Below are 21,639 nucleotides of genomic sequence, written 5' to 3' on the forward strand. Positions count from 1 at the left end.
GGAGCTGCCCATCAGAGATCAGAGCCTAATGAAATTTGTCTTTGTGTGTGTGTGTGTCTGCTCCTCTTTTTTGGGGGGGGTCTTTGTGGAAAGCTGAACTTATTAAAATTCAGGGAGAACCCCACACAAAGGACACTTCTTAGGGTCCAAAGGCACACTTATTACCGCCGGGGTTTTGATTCAGATTGTACAGAGCATGCCAGTTTCAGGAGATTTTCGGTATTGTTTGGGGAGAAGAAAGCAAGCCTCACTGATCATTTTCTTTCCCCGTTTAATCACAGCTGCTGAAGTAAGCAGGTGCTACAAGTCAGAGCCCTCAGAAAAGGGGGGAAGGGAAACATCATGGGGAAAAGCTCATCTGCATGATGGACTTTTACTATTTCAGCTCATTAAACTGCAGCCCAGCGGTGTTATGCTCCCGGTTTCCTCTGTGACAATGGCAAGGAACCGCTGGGGAGGCATCGCATGGGCACGCAGGCAGGAGGCAGAGCCTGCCTGGACTGCAACAGGTTGGCATCCATCAGCCAATGGTCTTAAACAAGCATCTATTTTCCTGTGCATCTCTAACAAACTGAGAAATAATATGAGGAAAAAAAAAAGGGGGGAAAAAGAAAAAAAAAAAAAAAAGAAAAAAAAAAAAGGTTGTAACAGAAAGAAGGGCTGTATTAGCAGCATGGAGTGTAAATCTGGTTTCTTCCATTCATTCTCTTATCATATTTGGGAGAGCAAACCCAGGGGTGGCTTTTATGTAGGGCTGGGCAGATGAGCCTCTGCCAAGTCCTCTCTTTCAGGAGGGGACAGACTTGTAAATATAACACATCCTGTGACCCTCCTCTCAAAAAGTACAGCCCACAGCCACGTTCTGGTTCAGAAAACTGCCCCAGGAAAACTGCTCACAAGTGTTTCTGGTTGTGTCTGCAGCTTATCTGAGTGTTTGCTATATGCAGCTGAGCCCTCAGGGGTGTTTACTCATGAAGAGCAGCAGCAGGAGTTTCTACTAACCAGATTTTGACACTGACAAGAGAGCTGGGTCCACCCGGCTTTTTTTTTTTTTTTTTTTCTTTTTTTCTTTTTTTCTGCACTGCTTGCATGTTTCCACCTGCTAAGCTATGAAAGCTATGAGAAAACCTCTTGTGTTTTCTTATGAGATTTTTCTTCTGGGAAGTCACAGAATCACAGAATTGTCTAGGTTAGAAGAGACCTCAAGATCATTGAGTCCAACCTCTGACCTAACACCAACAAGCCCTCCACTAAACCATATCGCTAAGTTCAACATCTATATGTCTTTTAAAGACCTCCAGGGATGGTGACTCCACCACTTCCCTGGGCAGCCCATTCCAATGCCTCACAACCCTCTCAGTAAAGAAGTTCTTCCTAATATCCAACCTAAAACACCAAGGCACAAACAGGAGAGCTGATGGAAAAGCATCATGGCCACTGCTGCTGTTGAATAATCCACATTGACCAAATTACTAATGGACAAGCAATGCCCAGATTAATTCAGGTTATTAAGTCAAATAAGGTGGGACTGTGTATCAGGAGAACATCACGCTTAGCTGAGCAGCTATGCACAACCTGACATCCACTGATCTCATAAATAAGTTATACTTATTTATAAGTTTTACTCACCAGGGAGGATTTGCACATGTATCTACGTAATTTCCAAACTGCAGCTTGGGGCTGCCAGAGCTCGTGGAGTGCGGAAGTCCTTGCAGGGATCAGGATGAGGGTCAAGTACTCCCAAGATTTCTTTTTGATTTCCATCAATGATATTATTTGTTCTTTTCTTGAGATCTGTGCAAAGAGAAGGTAAAAATAAAACATGACAGGTAAATGGTACAAGAAGTATAAATATATTAATTATATATTATAATATTATTTTATTAATACTTATTTTAATATATTATTATAATATATTAATATTATAATATAAAGGCTAGAAATGGTCTGAGAGATTCTACAAGGCTGGAATCATGTCATTGCATGCATATATTGACTTATATGTAAGACAGCAGTTCTTTTAGTCCCAGGAAAACAGAGAGAAGCCCTTCTGTGTGGCCATGTCCCCCTCCCCACAAAGCGTTTGACAGATTTAAGTGGGTGAGCTGACACAGCAGATCTCGAGGCTGTGGAGCCCGAGACTTTTCTATGAAATATTTGATGGCTGCGTAGAAACACAGTGAGTAATGGCAAAAAAATTCATGGGAAGTGTGCTACAGAACATCACTGGCTTTGTTCTGCAGGGCCCTGAGAAAAGCACAGAGCCTGCTCGGCGGTGTCACCCTCAGCAAATGAACATTAAGATGTAATAAATTTGCAAACCATTTCCCCCTCCAGCCCCCTTATTTCTGCAGCCCAAACTCTGCCAGCCTCCTCACTGGCTGCTGAAGGAGTCCACATGAGGCAGGAGCTGGAAGGAGTGGATGAGACCTCCCTACTCCCTTTGTGGTGACAACACGGGCAGGAGGGCACGAAGCCCCCAGGGACTAAAGGAGCTCAAGGTGAGGCCCCAGGTGGATGGAATTGCACAAACACCTACAAAGACACGTTTCCTAGAAGCTTGCATGCAGGGAACACATTGCAGGAGCCATAGCAAAGCCCAAAAGCATCTTAGAGGATACCCCTATCCCAAAGCACTTGAGAGACTGGGAGTTTTGCCGAAGGGTCATTAAAAGGTTGGGGTTTTTAAAGTAATGTATGTTGTGCATCAGGTTCATCTGCTTGTTGAAGGTCGCCTTTTCCAACTGTTGTTCAGTACAGCAAATGCAGAGCCTTGTTGGCAGGGTATCACAGGGCTCTGGACGAAGCTGTCGGGGTGGTAATGCCAAAATTAGTCAATTTAATATGGATAGAAGGGGGGAAATCTATACATGCATATATAAACCTATGGAACTCATTGCCACGCCATAGCTGATTTTAAGATTTTTATGCATATTCAATGAAAGGATGGGTATTTATGGCTGGAGCTCAGTCATCCCAGCTAAGGATTTCTCCGAGGGGTTTCACAAGGACATGGCACACAGTTCTTGGAGCACACCATGCTTTGTGGTGATCACTGCTGTGGGGTGACACCACCTTCTCCTTGAGGCTGCCAGTCGGTGGCTGTAGGAATCTGGACCAAGTGGGCCATGGCTGCTTGGTGCCCCTAACCTGATGCACTTCTGGGTGGTTTTGAGGCCCCAAACTTGCTCCCAGCTGTGACCGCCCATGTTATCTGGCCCTGCAGCCCACCAGATGGTGCTCTCGGTATTAACTATCTGCTCCTTTCACTTCTGCAGAGAAACTCCAGCACAGGTGGGGTGTGGAGACAGGCCATGAAGCGCAACTGTTTTTTGTGTTTTCCTAGAGCACCAGCCAGGTGACACCACATTGTCCCAGACATAACATGGTCCAAAAACCTAAAACAGAAACACGTTTTCAAAGTTTATGAGAGTATTGGTGGGCTATGGATGCTGGCATGCACCTTCAAGGCTAAACACGTGGCTCTTTGGCTGCACCACAGCCTTGAGCTAAAGCACTGGGGATGGGGTGGGCAGAACAAAGGTGGTGGTGTGTGTATGTGTGTGTGTCCCAACACCCAGGACACTGTACCACACACCAACAGACCCTCGGGCTCTTTGGAAACCCCCTGGTGGTTTGGAAACCCTCTGGAGGCCTCTATTCCTTGGAGGCCTCCTCCGTGGGACTGTCCACTGAGCTTTTCTGGAGTGATACCACGGGGCTGAAGGAGCTGGATGGGATACTGGGGGACCTTGGTGTTTCTGCTTGGTGGAGATACCAAGCCTTTCCTATATGAGAGTAAATTTGTAACAGGGAGAGGATGTGCAGGGCCATCGAGGGATCTCTACCACCTGAGGTGATTAGCTTGCACAGACATCCAACCAGTCATGAGTTTGGAGGCTGGAATAATAGACTGGGGTCCCTTTCAGCTGTAGTTTCTCCCTGATTTTTGACAAGAGGAATGTTTACAGTTCCCATGCCTTGTGTGATCTGTGATGGTCATAACTATATCAAGTCTGCAGAACTGGATTAATGTCATAGGGCTGATCCTGAGGCTGTTTCTTTGGCCCTACAGGATGGACAGGCAACTGCTTTCATTCTGTGTTTCCAGTTTTGCAAAGCTCTCTTCAATTTATCCCTTGTAAAACCTGGGGCAAAGGGGAACATTTAACGTGCAGCTAAATAAAAAACAGAAAGTGCACCACACTGGCCGTCTTCCTAAAAAATAAGTACATTTACTGCAGTCAACCATGGGACATCAGCAGCAAAATAAAACCTCAAGCACAGAAGCCACTAGGCAAACTGGCAGCTAACTTTGTGGCTTTTGTTTCTTTTTTGCCAGTAATGTATTTTTATCACGGAGAAGCAGGAAAAGGGAGAGCATTAAAGGCTGCCTGTGCTGGTACGCGGGAGCACTCCAGCCATTTACGCCCGTAATGAGTTCTGCTGCCTCTGAGCAGAGCACAGGTAATAGCAGGTCATAAAGAGGGTTTACCACCCGAATTGCCAGTCTCTGAAGGTTACTAAAAACCCATTCAAATGAGCACGGTCAAATCAGCCTGGCTGGTTTGAAATCACCTCTTTCTTAATAGTTTAGTGGAAACCTCAGTTTTTCCAGGCATTGGAAGGGAGTGGAGCAAATGGAGCAAGCCCAGTGTACAGCTGGTGTAAGCAGGAGGGGAGTCTGGCCAAAATCTCTTGAATTTGTCTGAAATCTAATGCTGCCGTTTGTTTGCTTTGTCTGGAGCCATCCCATCAGCTCATTGACTGGCTGTAAAAGATCCCTGCTTTATAAAAACAGTATATAAAGCACATCCAAGTTGGGAAGGGCCAATGCAGCCTTGGGGCTGGAAAACCCTGGGGGCTTTCCCTGGTGGAAAGCCACCACCGTGGCCCTGCTCCTGTCTACCTCCTGAAGACACCCTGTGGAAATGGCAAGGCTGCGAGGAGCCTTTGGGGACAAGCAGACATCTGTCCTTTGCCCCCTGCTGCAGGGCATTGCCCAGGGGAGCCACAGGCTCACTATTCCTAAATGATTCAATGATTATCTCTGGTGAAAAACAAACCTCTCCATTTTTTCTTTAAGGACATGTCAGAAAGCTTGCTTATGACAGTGGTGCTGGAGGTGTGCTCTATAGCCTTTCTTAAAAAGAAATTTCAATTATATTATTATAATATTATATATGTGTTATTATTTTCCACCTGAAAAGGCCATGAGAAGGTGGGCAATGCTCTATAAAAATAATAAATAAATAATAATATATTTTTTAAAGGCTCTAACACTTCTGTTGTGCTTTCAGTGCTATATTTCACAGTGGAACACTGAGAACATGACTTCCCAGCCCAACCTCCCCTGCCCCAAGCTGGCACCCCTGTCCCTAGGAGAAGCATCTTCTTCAATCTCTTCACCAAAAAAAAGCACCAAAAACATGCTTTTTCTACCTGATCTGAGCCAGGATTTCTCCTTTTTGGCTCTTGGTTTCCATCCACCCTGACCTTGAGCCATCCAAAGAGCACATCTCTGTTTTGCTTTAAAATCTGGCCCCAGGAATGGAGTGGCTAAGCGCCAGGGATGCAGTCACTCAGGTGTGACACGTACAAAGTTCCTTGAAGAGAAGCTAATGATTTTAAGAAAGAAAAAGTCGGCTTGGGGTGGCCTATCTTCAGTCTGGCATATTACTAGGGACATATGACGGTGCTTGGGGACCTGGACCACCTCTGCAGAATCCCTTTGTGCTCTTGGTGCAGGGTATGCTCTTCTGTATATTTTATGCAAGAATCATTTCACCTTTTGGAGAGTGAAAATCCATCTTGTGCACATGCCTTTTCATTTACAGCCAAAAAGAAAGAGTCAAAAAAAGCTGCATTTCTATTGTTCATCTCGCCCTTTGATTTCTCTCCATTTTCCTTGCCTTTGTGTGTGTGGGAATGTGCATTTTGTGGGAACGCATAATGCGTTTTAATGTTTTCTGCAGTTGTTTAGAGGGTCCCCTTCTGAAACCTTATGGACCACCATGGGCTGAGAAACCGGGGTGGAAGATCCAGAGAGACAGTCTCGTGCAAATCCAGTGTCGTCCCTTTGAAGTCCTTGGGGCTTCCACGGCAGCCAGAAGTAATTAGTGAGAGAAAGGGATTGTGAGAGCTGTGCTGGCTCACAGTCAGCAATTCCCGCTGACTTTGAATAAAACAGAGCCGAGCTAATACTGAGCACTGTTGGAATTACGACACCAAATGCCCAACCTATTTATCCAGCGGCTGCGGGGCTTGGGGACAGCTCTCTGCAGCAGGACTTGCGCTGTAGATCAAAATTAAAGACTCTTATCTATGTCTTAATTAGGTGCATAGCCCACTGGTCCTGTGCCTTTCTGGCAGCTGGGGCTGCCACGTTCCCAAAGGGGTGGTCAGATCCGTATTTCTTCTGCCATCTTACTTCTTCTCCCCCCTTCAATTCCTCTTCCTCCTCCATTAGTTGTTAGCAAGGTTTCTGTTTCCCATGCCCAAAAATGTTGGCATCACTGAGGTCAGAAGGTGTCGGTCAGAAGGGACTTGGGGAGGTCTCCAGCCCAACTTCTTGCTCCAAGCATGGCCAGCCTCAAAGCAGGATCCCAAGTTCAGCATGCAGAAGGCAAAGAGGTGCTAGATGTGATGGATGTGACAGCAAATTGTGTTTAGGGCAGAATGCTAAAGTTCCCAGAACAGCTTTCCAATAGTAAATTCCGATTCAGCCAAAATCTTGATTTGTGGAAGAATTTTGATTTTGTCAGAGTTGGACAGCAAAACCTCAGTTTGAAACCCAAAGCTTCATCCCAGCTTTCTCACGTTGGTTAGTCTAGCCTTGTCTTTCATTCTGACACCCATGTTTAATATAACTTTTTACAGTGTTTAGACTATAACGTGAAACAGTCCATTTCAATCAGGTCGTTTCCATATTTCTGACTCTAAATTTCACCAGAACTTCCACTCAGTGAAAAATTTGTCATTTCTTCCTGATGTGGGACAAAAGGAAATAGCAAAATGACAGAAAGTTTCATTCCATGCGGTGGGAATTCGTCTTTCTGGATGGCTTTCCCTGCTGTCAAGAAGAAGGGTGGCTGGCTGAGGCAGCTCATGAAAGCTTTGAAAGTTAATCCAAAGTCTCTAAGCTGGCAATGCATCCACCAAGCCTTGCATCAACTGCCAATATCATGCGGATGGGATTTTTCAGGGTCCCCTCAAAGAATTGAATATACGGCTCCCAAGACGCCTGAGGCCTCCAGTTCTGCTGGGCTCCTTTTGAAGAGTCCTAGCCTTTATTTCGTTCTGCTTTAGATAACCAGAGTGGGCCCCTTGCTCATGGGAAGCATTGTTAATGTGTCACCTCCCACCAAGAGGAGCTAAGAGTGGGGGAAAAAAGGCGCACGAAGATATTAAAACAAGGAACTGGAATGTCTACAAACTGTTTGGAGAGTTCATTCTGAATTCACATATCCCCATTTACTATTGAAAATGGCTATTTAGCTATTTATGGCATTGTAAGCAATCACTCTTGGTTTCCACTTAGCCTCAGATGGATGGTTGGCCCATATGTCTCATGCTGTATTAAGCAGGAGGGGGAAAAAAGAGGGAGCATAGAAATGAACAGATCTTTTTGGATGGCCACATCTGGTCCCCATGTGTAAGCCCAGCTTGGGGGAAAGCCTGCTGACAGAGAAAAGTTGCATGCTGCGGTTCTAGACAAGCTTCCTCATACATATAATATTTATACATACACATTTTTTTATGTGTGTGTATATATGCCCACAGATACATATTGAGTTGGACAGATCTGTCATTTCTTTTTCTGTTCTGAAGTGTCTAGAGCCTGCCAGATGCAGACCACTGGGCAGCCCCAATTCCTTGTGGAAAATGATGCTATCCCTTATGCTTTCAGACACGAGAGGCTGGGGAATAGGGCACAGAGAGGAGATCTGAACACCCTTGGGTTTGCAGTAAGGGTGCAGGACAGAAAGCAGAGGGGCTGACGTGAAGCTTTGCACGTGTCTGATAGGTTTAAATGAACTTCTGTGCAGTTCTCCAGGTGCTGGAGGTCACTTCTTCATGGTTTCATGCATAACAACATGTCTCGAGCTTGTCCTTTCTCACCCACGTCTCTCCCAAGGGCACGGCACCTCCTTCTTGGACTTAAGGCCTCCAATTCACATATAATTTTCTCCTCCATATGTTTTCTACTTGTTGCAGTTTTTCAGCCATCTCTCCCTTAATAGATGGGGAAAGCTGGGCCACCAGTCCATTTTTTAAGGCCACTTCAAACTTGACACCCCTTTTCTTAAGACCAGAAGCCTCTCCTCATGGCAGAGCTGGTGTCCTCTTTCCTTAGCACCCCAGGACCCCGATCTCTACTGTGACAGAACAAATAGAGCTGCCGGGATGTTATGGCTAATCAGCAGGACATCTTTAACCTATTATTGATTTGGACAGCCAGCAAAACAAACAGGAACAAAACCAACTCAGCTCCTTGATCCAAACAGCCATCTCCCAAGGGCCTAAGTGTCCAATAAGATATAAAGAGGGAGCGAGTTATGAATGCGTGAGCATGGCCGATGACCTGGTGCTTTGCTGAGCTGGTGCCAACAGACTCCTAACATTAAATCTGTGTCAGAGGAGAGGTTGCTGCTGGGCCTGAAGAATATTCTAGCAGCACGAAACAGGCATTTGAAGGAGTATTTTTGCTTGGCGAGATCCTAGATTTGCACGTTGCAAGGCCAAAAGGGAGCCACATGTTTCTGAACACTGGAATTTATGTGGCAGTCCAGGGGGGAGCAGGATAAGGCACTCATTTCCCTTCTTGCTTTCATGTTGGAGCTGAGGGTCTGGTGTCCCTGCACCTTTCTGAACCCCCTGTCCTAGTGAGACCTTCTGCATGGCCTCATCCAGTGACCCCTGCAGCAGGGAGAATTAATCTTCCCCACCACACAAATGCACGCAGAGAAACCCAATAAGCAGCCCCTGTACTAACAATTAGGTTTGGAAGAGCACATCAAGCACCGAGCCAAGTGATCTCAAGTGATGGAGCAGCCTCCACCCCCCAGGGCAGCTGACTCAGGAGCTGTTTACGCTCATGCTATAAAGCAGGTTTTATCTCAGCACCCATTCTCGATGTGTCGTGGCTTGGGGAGGCTCCCAGCCAGATGTCATTGACCACCAGCCCAGCACTAGGGGATAGCAAAAATATTAGCGTCCCCCCAGTCTCCTGTTTCCCATACCCAAAATGGGATGGGTGGAAAGATGTGCCAGCTCCTTGCAAACCCAGGGGACGAATTGGTGCTTCCCAAGAACCTCACGTGGGAGAAAGGATGGGCAGAGGATAGAAGGTGGTGGTGGAGACACAGAGTTTGTCGTTAGCCTTCATGCCCTGGCCTGCCTGCAGAGCCTTTTCTCCAAACTCGGCAGCACTTTCATGTTCCTTAGCCAGTCTGCTGCGGAAACTGGGTCAGGGATTCGCATCAGTGAGGCTTATCCATCATCTGCTTTCCGGAGAACCCTGCTCACAGTACCTCTTTGTGCCGTATCAGAGGGCCCAGGACTGATAACTGCCCTCATTTTCTCTGTTGGAAGAAGGTTTTCACATCTTCCCGTGAAAAGCTGCCACTTTGAGACCTTGGTTTAAACTAGAAAGCTGAGGTCCTGTATCTGGAAAGCATAGCCCTTTTTCTTTTTTCATCTTTTTTAAAGGCTCTGAAGACAATCCCACAATATGGCAAACATAAATACATCACTAAGTTTTGAATACTGGCAAAAGAAGGAAAAAAATAAAAACGTGTCCAAAGCCTGTGTTTCCCCCCTGCAAACACCAGAACGGTTTTCAATGTTTTGTGGCTGTTTTACAAGTCAAATCACTCTGTTACGAAATGCCATTTTTCCACAGCATCCACCAATACTGAACATTCTGTTTAAATAAGCCTGTTTGTACTTATATGTGAGCAACATACATTAATTTTTGCTGGCTTTTTCCAGGGATAGGAACGCGGTTCCACAAGGGCATTAAAATAAACATTTCTCAAGTGTTTGCTCTTTATCATATAACAACAGCAAGGAACTGAGCAAAACCCGTGTTGTTGAGAAGTTATGTGAGTATTACGTTTTCTTTTCATTAGATCCTGCCAGGACTCGGGGGGAAATTTCTGAGGCTAGAAATGACAACGAGAAGCAGGTTTTGAATAAGGGGTGCTGGAGGGGTGTTTGCAGCAGGCTGCGGGCCCTTGTGAGCATGGGGCCTCTTTGCCAAGTCAATAGGAGACGGTCTTTGTGCACATGCAGGTTGCTCTGCCTTTCCAAAAAACACACACAACCTTTTCCACTTTCCCCTAAACAGTGAGTCTGACTCAGCTGAAAGCAGAAGCAATTGGATTATGCAGACCAAACATAGGAGTTGAGATGCCAGGACTTCCCCCAGCTCTATGCTATGCACAATCCTTCAAACGAGCAGCCTGGAAGATAGAGAAAATCCTGGGGGTCATCCAAAGTAAAAGCCATTTTCCTATCATAAGCGGCCTGAAACTAGAGCTACAAATCCAATCTTCTTAAAAAACTGAGCTGTGGTTTGGATTAGATGCCCTGAAACTGGATCAATTGACTCCTGTTTTAATGTGGGAACCCAGATCAGATGAGTTTCATAATACCACTTCAGATGTGGCTGAGGACTTAAGAAAGCAACAGATCTTCCAACATTTTCCTGCTGCAGTCCTGGTCTGAGCCAAGAAGCACAAGTACCACTAGCAAAAGCTGTCATCGTCCAGTCTAAGGCCATTTTTCAACGACGTTATAAGGCTGAGCCCAAATCCTTTCTGAAACCTAATTTCCGACCAAACTAAACCACAGCAGCTCTCTATAGCTGTCTCGGAGGCCAAAGTTTTGCATCCTTTTGGAAGGATGGCCCAGAGAAGAGCAGTTTTGGGGGTAAGCATTTCCTTCTTTTGCTTGGCTCTCCTTCCAGTAACTTCTGTTGATGTTTCAGCCTGTTTTGCAAGCTGCAATCCCTTTTCCCTTTGCAAACTGAGCAAGCTTTAATTACTCCCACAATTTTGCCTTTAAGGGAAGAGCCAGCCATATTAATAGGCTAATAAGAGCAATTGCTCTGAGCATCATACTCCCAAACATACAAGCCAGGGTATGATGTGAAAAATAAAAAAATACTTGGATTATATCAATGCGCAGTCAAACAAAGGAAAAATTACATCAGGGCTTTCTCTCCCTAGCTAGTCTCCAGGTTTGGGTCTTATATACCCTTATGTATGTCTGCATATAACCCCATATAACCCCATTATTTCTCTTTCCTCCATTCCCATCCCTCTTTGGAACAAGGACCTTTGCAAAATAGTACTTCATCTTATTTCGGAAGGACATCAATAAGGCACACAGAGCTATAGTGCATTCAAATAAAGCTTGGAAATCATTTCCTTACAGGAAGGAGCTATCCCAGTTTGTCTTTGTTCCCTTTTGATTATTCTGCTCAGATTAGAGGTAGTCAGGAAATTACATCGGCTTCAGAAAAAATAAAGTAAAATATAAAAGAAAGAGAAAAATATCAAGGAAAAGGATTTTTTTTCATTTCCTGCCAAAAACAATCCCACAAGTTTTTTGAGGTTTCAGAGGCTCAGTTACATATCTTTCTTCCTTTCTCCCTTTTTAAAAAATTATTTATTTTTAAAGTTTTGCCATAACAAATACCCCTTGGCAAATGCTTCTTGTTTTTAAACAAAATAAGGGTCATTATAAAAACGTGCATCCATCTTCTCCCAACATATTCTTTTAATACTGAAGATGGAAGGATACTGATGGTTGAGTCATTCAAATCCAACATTTGCCCCAAGGAGTGGGTACCAGGCATGTTGAGAAGACAAAACTCAGCCCCACAAATTTATCACTGAGGAAAAGAATTTTTGGTTTTATAGCACAAGATTTTCCCTGGTGTTTTCTGGTGAACAACTGACCTAGTGAAGAGCACATTTGTCCACAGACAGACCTGTCATCTCACTTCTACTTCTGACAAAACTAGGTCAAAACTTTTCAAAGGATGGAGATGAAACACAGCTGAGTTAGTTACTTCCAGAACTCGATTAAACACAGTGTTGGAACAACGGGCCCGGGTGGTTAAAATACTTCCATCAAAATGATTTATGCTTAGCTTTTGTAAGAAGATATTATATGACAGGCCATACCACAGTTAGTTTAACTCCACCTGAATGGTCTTAGCAGTGCCAATTTCCTGCAGTTTATAGATAGAAAAATAGATATAGATGTAGATTATAGATTAGATATAGATATATAGATAGATGACATAGATATAGGTATATATATAGATAAAGATGCATAGGTCCAGATATAGATATAGATCCAGATATAGTTATAGACTAGATATAGATATAGACACCCAATTTGGCACAGTACAGCTCAGCATGGCACTGTGTCTCCTCTGCCCTGTCTCCCCGTCCCATTCCCACAGCTGTGCTCTGCTCCCAGAGCTGCTGCCCCAATCCACTACTCAAACAACTGCTTTCAAGAAGCTCCTGTTCATTTGCTTTAAATATCCCTCCCCAGTGAGCCCTCATTAGGCAGATGCCACGATACGAATCTTAGAGCAACAAGCAGCAAAGCCTTCATTTGGGACAAGGTGGAGAAACCCATCTCTCGTCCCCAATCCAGCAAGCAGCTCCAGTGGATGAGAGGCACAAGTTTATTTTCTTTTCTTATTGGAGAAGATCAAAACAAAGCTGAGAGTGTGGCAAAGGGTCCACAGAGTTAGTAGGGGAATAGGCAGGGATCAAGGTAGCATCGTTAGCAGGGCAAAGTGCACACACCAGCTCCTACACCCCAAGGAGGGAGACCCAGCAGGAGCAGCTAGAGCACAGGCATGTACTTGCAAAACAGGTTTATTTCCCACCTTACACATTTTATTTCATATTTCCTCCTCCCTTCGAGTAGCACAGGCTTTCATTAAAATGTATGAGCTGGTCAGTAGGAGCAGTTGCCTGACCTCTGCTCGCCATTTCATAAACCCCATCAGGGCACCTCTTACTCTGCTCCTCACTAAATGAAACAGACTAAATCTGCTTAACCCAGTCCTCCCCCACCTGCAGAAGCCTTTCCAAGCTCTCCATCCTTCCTGGATCTAGGGTGTTTTCCACCTTTTTTATTATTTTTTCCTTCTCACATACTTCCACCCAGGCCCACACAAGCTCCCCAAACCTCCCTGCTCGCCTTCGTGCTTAACAAGGTGCTGAATGACTAAGAAATGTTTATGCTTTGCTGGCCAGGCAAAACGCATTGGCAAGAGAGAGGTTTTTAAATTCTTCATCTCAACACAAGTGAGACATCAGGGAGGGAAGGCCTTGAGCTCAGCTCCTAGCCGCTCTCCTCCTGGGACAGAGCAAGGCACCCAGTGCTAGGGCTGGGCTGTGGATCTGGTGTTAACTTGCCATATTTCTGCTTAAAAACTGTAGGTCATTTCTCTCACTAGAGGAAGCAGTGAAAGAGTTAACATTGCCTCTGGGATTGTCATTTTGGGGTGTAGAGTTAAAGGTTGACCAAAAATCCCTGTTTGCTCACTGCTGGGACATCTTAACTGTGCCCGTCACAGCTGAGATGGATGTGGAAGGCCTCAAATCCCCTTTCCCCCTCCTTTTTTTCAATTTCTGTTGGAGAGATAGAAAATTATGTGGAAGGAAAAGAAGGAAAAAAATGCTATAAATAGCAAGGCAACATCCCCAGCAGGATGGGTTGGTGCTGCCAGTGGTGCCGGGCCAGGCTGGAGAGAGCTGCCACATCCCCCTGAGGAGCCACCGAACACCTGGGGTGATTTTTCCTGCCTGCCACTAATACATCTCCCAGCACATAGGGACTTCCCTAACTTTTCACACAAATGGAGATTTTATTTTTTTCCCTTCTTTTTCAATTACATGTTTCATTAACCTGTCTGCTCCTCCTGGTTTGCTTCTGACTAGCTGAGGTTTTTTAGACTGAAGAAACAAAGAAGGAAATCGAGCAGTAATCTCTTACAGTTTACAGCTGCTGTGGGATGCTGCAAAACTTAATCAGTTGTTGGTAAAATGTTTTCAGTAGTAGGGAAAAAAAAAAGGGAAGGGAAGAGAGAAGGGAAGTTGGAAAAAATAGAAGTCCCTTGCTGAAGATAATTTCCAACCTTAATTCTCCTTTAAAGGAGGAGACGTGGGGCTTTCAACAAGACATGGGGCTGGTGGTGACTTTCCACCTTTCCTTGGTAAGAGTTGGGTTCAGAAAGTGAGGGCTCAGCTCTGCCCATGGCAGGTGGGTTTGCTCAGCACTCATTTGCCAAAACCCCCCAAATTTTGGTTGGAAGAGCTTGCTTCTCTAAAGCAGACTGGAGGGAGCAATGACCGTAGTCCGTATTCCCCAGCAGAGAGTAAATACCTTCATATCCAGCCCTAAATTCCTGGGTCATCACACTGGCTTCTCAAATGGGGGCTTAGAGGTCAAAACCATCACGTCCACTTCTGACAAGACCAGCCCAATAAGACTGTTTGCCCAAGGCCATCCTGGCAGGACTGACAGCCCCACATCTCACTTTCTCGGGATGAAAGACCACAGGTCGGCAAATGTGGGCCTCTGAACAAGACATCCCCTTCCAGTTCACCTCCATCAAGCCATGTGAGGACACACGGGGAGGCTTCATCTCCCTTATTGCTGCCGTAGCAGCTTCAGAGGAATTTGGCTGGCCCCGCACTCGCACGTTCCTCCCTGAAAATACCTCTCCTCCCCCCGGGGCAGCCCACGTTAATTGTATGCAACATCTTAAGGACCACCCAGCTTGTGCTGCAGAGCATTCAGCAATGGATAAAACTAACAATTGCATCGAGAGAGGCCAAGTTCTGTGCCAAAAAGATTAGTAGTGGGAAAATTCCTCCTTTAGGGAGCTTTGCAGCCAAGGCCCGGCCCTTAGGGTTCATGACCAGCAGCATGCCCCACGTGCATTTAACAGCTATTGGTAAAACCTGGGAAGAAATGTGAGTCTGGTGACTTCCACTAAATCTTCTCTTTGTCCTCATTCATAAAAGGGAGTGTGCTTAGGTCAGTCATCCCAGCAGAACCATAAGCACCAGCACCGAGTTTCATTTATCAGCAATGTTGTAGGGGGAGCTGGTGATGGGATGGGAAGGCTGTGCCCATTGGAGAGTCAGCTTTCTCTCCCATCCACAAGCTGTTAAAAAATCCAAACCAACCAACCAAAAAAAAAATAATTAAAAAAATGTGAGGATGTTAGAGAAGAAGGAAGAATCACCTCGTTTGTTAGCCAAACAGATTTCCATTGCACATTTCTAAGCACAGGCATCATAGATGACCAACCCAATGCACCAGTGAAGACACCACTGTGTGATGAAGAGCCATGAAATGAGCAGGAGCCAAACTATCACTTCCAGATAAAAATATTCCTTGGGGGTGAAAGATGAGCACTGGCCCCCCTCGGGCTGACTTTAGAATTGCAGAAAAGCAAGGATTGAAAAAAAAAAAAAAAAAAAAAAAAAAAAGGCCTGAGACGTTGGCTAGACACAAGCAAATTAACCTGTCACTGTGCAGACAACAAGACCCTGCTGTAGTACCTAGAAAGTCTATCACGATCCGGCCCATCACCTGCAAAGGTAAATTAGAGATCTCTGCTAGCTTGGGACATTTGGAAATCTGTTAAAAATGTTTTTTTTCCCCTGGGTATCTCAAAGTCAAGGACTGTTGAGTGCAGCCTCATTTGTGAAGATGTATTTGAGACAGTTGTGCTACTCTGTGTACCTTTAATGATCCCGTTAGTACAGAAGTGACAAATGTGAATTTGTGCAACCAGCAAGAATTAACAGTGCATGAATCAGCTTGGTTACAGAAACAGCAAGTCAATAAAGCCCCAAAAGCTTGATTAACATCTTTTCCAGTCAGAATAACCCCATTCATAAGCACTGAGTTGTCTCATCCAGGCATGCCAGGGGAATGACAAGCACAAAATATTTCATTTTGCAAAAGTGGTTTGGTGTGTTTGTTTGTTTGTTTTGGGTGGGAGAGAAGGGAAGCCTTAAATTTACTTCTCAATTTTTTGTGGGAAAGCTGAGATTTTTGTAAAAGATTTAGAGTGGTTAGCCATAGTCCAAGATAGGAAAAATGAAATTTAAACATGAACAGGGCCTCAGGTAGTCAGTAAGTCAAATTACACGTGGTCAGAGGCACACTCTGTCCATTGGAAGAATTTGGGGTGGGCACAGAAGTTTGTCCTCTGCACATCCAGTTGTTGACTTATAAATTCCCTGTGGAGTTTAAGTGATACATACTTTCTTCAACCTTTTCCATCCTTTTGCACACAGCTGCCCTCAAAATAATTCAGGAAAGTCCATTTTATGGTCTTACACCTATTTTTGCTAGAAATAACACTTTAACACTTGACCACAGAGGTCTTTGGTCTTTCTGCACATAACTGGATTTGGTATATGGTCTTTCATCCTTTCAATCTAATCAGAGACACATGGAAAATTTGGAGCATTGTGGACAATCAAGAGCAGCATGGGCATCATCATTATGTTATGTACAAAAAGATAAGCCACATCAGAAAGATGGGAGGATCTTGCAGACTGACTTGCCCAAGATGCAGAAGCCCCTATTTAGTCTCCATGCATACATGAACTATTTTTATTTGTTTTCTCCCCATTGTAGGTAATAGCTTTCCCTTTCCCCATCTCAAGCCTGTTCCTGACCACTGTTAAGATGAAGCCTTTTTATAACAGGCAGCACTGAAACAGCTTTGACTCCTAGTGAAGGAAGGGGAAATGCTGGGACAGGAGAGCAGGCAACAGTAATATTTAAAAGATTAAAACCATTTATCTGAACCTCACCCTATTAGGAACCTGCCAAAAAATTCTTCCAGGTGAATTAGGAATTGCATGGGATGACAACCGTGTATAGATAACCATGACAAATCAAGAATGCTGAACGCCTTCCAATTTAATTAATAAGTTCCACCCATCCAAGGCCTTTTTCTGAGAGCCCCCAACACATATTTTCCTGGTTTTGATTAATTTTATTTAATCAGGGAGCTTCTTAGTCCCTAGAAAACACCCCAAAAATTAATGGGGCTGCTGTATCAAGCTTGACCTCCTTCGGATTCCACATATGGGATTTAGTGGTGGTGCCACCCAGCCAGATGTTTCCAGTGCTTTTTGGAAAGAAATGCATTTCTTCTTTTATTGGACACCATGGCAAGGGAGCCCATGTGGAATGTAAACGCTGTGTGCAGAGATATATATTTTCTCTCACTGTTTATAAACACAGAGAGCCCGGTTCTTCCCCCACAGGGGTTATATGAACCCAGAATTTGTCAATGCTGGGGAACGTGCTCCTGATTTATACCGAAGTGAGCAAGCGAATTGCTTGCAGGAGGAAAAAAATAGTTCAGGCAAGCAACCACCACTTTTGCATATAGATTTGAATACACACGCAGCACAATATTTAGATTAGCTGCAGTAAACAAACTTGCCTCAAAACCCACAAAAGCAAATGTCAGACCCAGGGGGAAAGTCAGGGGAAAATCGCCTCATCTTTCCCCATGGGAAGGAAGCTTGTTCAGATGTGAAAAATGCCCTTGGCAACACCTCCTCTTGACCTCTGCTTTGACATCCCTGCATCAGGCCTTGGGTTTTCTTTCCTGAAAGAGCCGGGCCAGGCTGTCACAAGCTCTACAGAGGTGCAGTTGGGTGCTCACCAGGTTCTTGCTCATCTGTGGGTCAGACATCCTTTTCCTAGCTGCTTCTCCTGCCTTGTTGCCTTGTCCTTGCTCTCCTCCAGCCCTTCTTTGTACCCTGCAGCACAGTCCTGTGAGCTGGGGCAGGTCTATTTTCTCCCTCCCAAACATTGTCCCAGCCTTCAGTCCTTCCAGAAGTACCCTGCATTGCCACACCGCCTCCCAAACCTATCAGTGCTGTCAGGTGTTGGCTATTGACTCATCTCCAGCTGTTCTGCCCTCCCCATCATTGAAGAAATTATCTGTTTTCTTATCAGAGAAGGAATTCAAAGGCAGCTCAGAGGAACTTATACACAGGTAGACACGAGATACAAATGATCAATTTATCAAAGATAGAGAAGAAACAGCCTCTGAGACCACCTGCACACCTGCACTGAGGAGTTTCATCATGCTGGCTTTTGAAGAACTGATAATCTGATCTAGCACAACACATGTGAAGGCAAATGCACGCCCCTTCAGCCTCCTCCTTATTGTATTTGAATGAGACAGACATACTAAAATAAGGAAAGTATTTCAGCTGGATTTTGTCTTCTCAGGCTTTCTTGCGTTAGTGATAGCATACAGCAAACCACCCCATCAAGACTGATGCAAAACATTTGGGGAAGGGTACAGTCGTGTAACCCTATTTTTTTTTCCCTGAATCTGCAATTTTGTTTTGAGCAAGGTTCCATTAAAGAAAACAGCACAGATCTGCAGTAAATACAGTCATTAGTTTTTTGTTTGTTTGTTTTTTTCTTTTTGTCTCCTGTAAGAGACAGTGGCTCAAACATTTACATCCTCAGTAAGAAGCAGCGCGGGTAGCCCCGTATCCTGCCCCAGCCATGACTGGATGCCCAGGAGTACAGAAAAAACATCTGTAAAATGATTTCTCTAATCTAAGCAGGCATGTGGTTTCTGCTAATGGGCTAATAAAAGGCATGAAAATCAAAGTAGATTAATTTGATAGCTGGAGTGCATATGGATGAGATAATACAAATGGTTAGCATCAAGTGTCCTTACAAGGCATTAAAGAAGCCATCAATATTCTGACATCAAAAAAAAAATCATGATATTTGCAAGGTTGAACTCTGATAATAATGCTTTTTCTGCCCCCAGTACTGCTGCTATTGCTGAAGCAACACGAATGCACTCGTAGCAGAATAAAACACTGTATGTATACACATGCTTACACACAAATATCTATATATTTATAGATACACACATACACAGGCACGAGGGGATACATAAATATCTGTAGCTCACAAACGAGCAGTTTCAGGAAACTGCAGGACACGAGGGAGGACTTTGTTTAGAAAATGCTTTCCCCCCCTTCCTCCCTACACGAGAAGATCTCCACCATCTGCTGCCCAGCTCCTTCCAGCCGAGCCAAGGGGCTCGCAAGCACAGAGGGGTCACGTTTTGGGAGGGTTTAGCTTGGTTTTGGATGGATGAGGAGCATTCACGGCTGTTACCCGCTGCAGCTTCTGCCTGCTGAGGCTGCAAAGGTGTAGGGGGGGTGATGCTCTCTAGGGCTTTGCCACATTAACCAAAAGAGCCAAGACAACCTCTCACAGCCAAATCAGGACAGAGAAGATCTGTTCTGAACACTGGATCTCTCTCCTCCATCCTCAAGCATCATTTCATGGCTGTGTCTGAGCGTGGACAGAGGTGCCTCGCTCCTTTTATCCATATTTTTAATGCTCTGGCAGCGGGAACCTGGGAGCATCAAGCTTAATAAAACTCAACATGTTGAGAAAAGCAGAGGAGGGTAGAAAGAAATAAATATACAAAGAGATAGATATGCGCAGATATGTATTTAGATAAATATACATAAAGATATATATGTATATAAATATACACACCAATGCAGATAGCTATGTATATAAATATGCATACAGATATGTGTAGGTGTGTATTTTTATAAATATACATAAAGATAATGCAGATATATACGTATATAAATATGCGTATCGATAGTTAGACATACACAAATAAAATCCCAGAAGAGGGAGGAAGGGAAAACCGTGTTAGAGGGAGGCATCTCTCTTAGCACAAGGCACAGGTGCCCCAGAGTCAGAGTGCCCATGTGCCGTGACAGCATCACCCCACAAGCAGGCAGAAGGGAAAAAACTGCTTTCGTGGTGGAACTGGACCAGACTGGGGAAATATCTTGGCATTTGGAGCATCTCAGCATCTGATGGCTTGTGGTGCTGCATGACAAGAGAAGCAGGTGGCCATCAGCCAGAGGAAGAGGGCCACCACCATTAGCAGAGATTAAATTAAATTAACAAAGGTGGGTTTGCCTCGCACCCCAAGAAATGCAGAGCTCTTGGAGCTTGACTTCCAGACCGACCACTCCCTCAGGAGATTAGATCCTCATGGCCGTGGGAGCAGATTGATATCACACATTTCCCCACTCTGGGATTTTCTTTGAGGAAGGTAGTGCCAAGCCACAGGGAAGCACACCCTTCCTTCACATGAAGCCATGCGTGACAGCCTCCAGCACGGCAACGGCTGCTCCGAAATCCCTGCTGGGCCGAAGCAGCGGTCTGAACCGTGAATCACACACGCCTAGCAAATTCCTCTTGTAAAAGTCTGGCAGCTGAGCTTACACTGGGCTTCTGCAGAATGAGAAACGTGTGCCATTTCCATAGGAATCAAACCCAACGAGGCCCCCTTCTTTCCATTATCCCTAAGTGGGGAGTTTGGCAAAGTGTTGAGGGGGACTTGGCTTTCTCTGTCTGGCTGGAAGTGTAGGACGGGGCAAAGAGGCAGGGATAAAAAGAGTATCTGTAATTATGATACTCCCCTGCAGCTTGACTGCAGCCCAACACCCATCTTCCTTTTATCCCATGGGTAACACCATCATGAAGGCACTGGTCTGTGCCAGACCAGAGGTGCATTGGGGTGTAGGTGGCTGCAGCGAGCCATGCCCGGGGGCACTGCCAAACACCCCGGGGAGCTGGTGAGAGCACACTTGCTGGGAAAACCCGCTAGAAAGGTGCTGCCAGGGAACTTCTCCACCTGAAAAAGCGTAAGATCAAAATCTGTCCCTGTGCAATATGCTTTTTCTCTAAGGGGGAAAGCAGTCTTGAAAAAAAGCTAAGTCTTTCTGTTGAAAAACTTGAAGAGCCAAGCCCTGGGAAACTGCTGAACTCACTTCCCGCAGCCATCAGGAAAAAGGTGAAGCTGAAATTCTCCATCTAGGAAAGGTCCTTGAGAAAACAAAACCTGCTTGTTTGTTGCTTTTTTTCCTCCTCTTTCTTTGCACATTCACCCAGAAGGAAACTAGGTCCTTCCTCCAGCCAGCCCCACCTGCCACCAATTTACACACCCAGGTGCAAAACCCTTTTGGCCCCATTTCTGTGTCACATGAAGGCCTCTTTCCTCCAGCTCCAGGAGTTTGCATGCCCTACAAGGCGATCTCTCCCAGTTTAACTAGCAGAGCCCTCCCCATTCAAACCCTCCGATCACCACCACAGCAAAGCTGGCAAACAGCAGAAAAGAAAAAGAAGCTGAACGGATGCAATTAGCTCCCTCCATGCCCAAGAAAAGCCCCTGGAACAACTGAGAGTTGCTGCACCCAGCCACCAGAGACATCCCCATTTGAGCATCAGGTGCAAGATTTTGGGAATATTTTTCCATAGGGTGAAGCAAACATCTCGACCTGTGTACGTGGTAGTTAAAGAGAAATAAATCTATTTCTGGACTCGCTGAAGGTGGAGCTGGATACATTCCCCTCCCGATCAAAGCCCAGGAACCTCCCAGCGTGTCACCTTGAACGGCTTCTCATTAAATCCTGCTGCAAAAGGTGGAGGGGCAGGAGCTTGGGGATGGCTGGAGGAGGCTGTGGTTGAACAGTTTAACCTTCCCTG

The 21,639-nt window shown here is 45.2% G+C and overlaps 1 protein-coding gene across 1 annotated transcript in view; it reads right to left on the minus strand.

Annotated features, from left to right (window-relative positions):
• LOC311438935 (uncharacterized protein) overlaps positions 1 to 21,639 on the minus strand; it is a 75,006-nt gene that overhangs the window by 20,696 nt on the left and 32,671 nt on the right. The window contains exon 15 of the mRNA XM_084524017.1: positions 1,630 to 1,794. Coding sequence (XP_084380143.1) covers positions 1,630 to 1,794 — 165 coding nt within the window. The remainder of the gene's footprint in view (positions 1 to 1,629; positions 1,795 to 21,639) is intronic.

The sequence above is a fragment of the Aythya ferina genome (genome assembly GCF_964211825.1).
Source record: "Aythya ferina genome assembly, chromosome: 6".
NCBI lineage: Eukaryota > Metazoa > Chordata > Aves > Anseriformes > Anatidae > Aythya > Aythya ferina.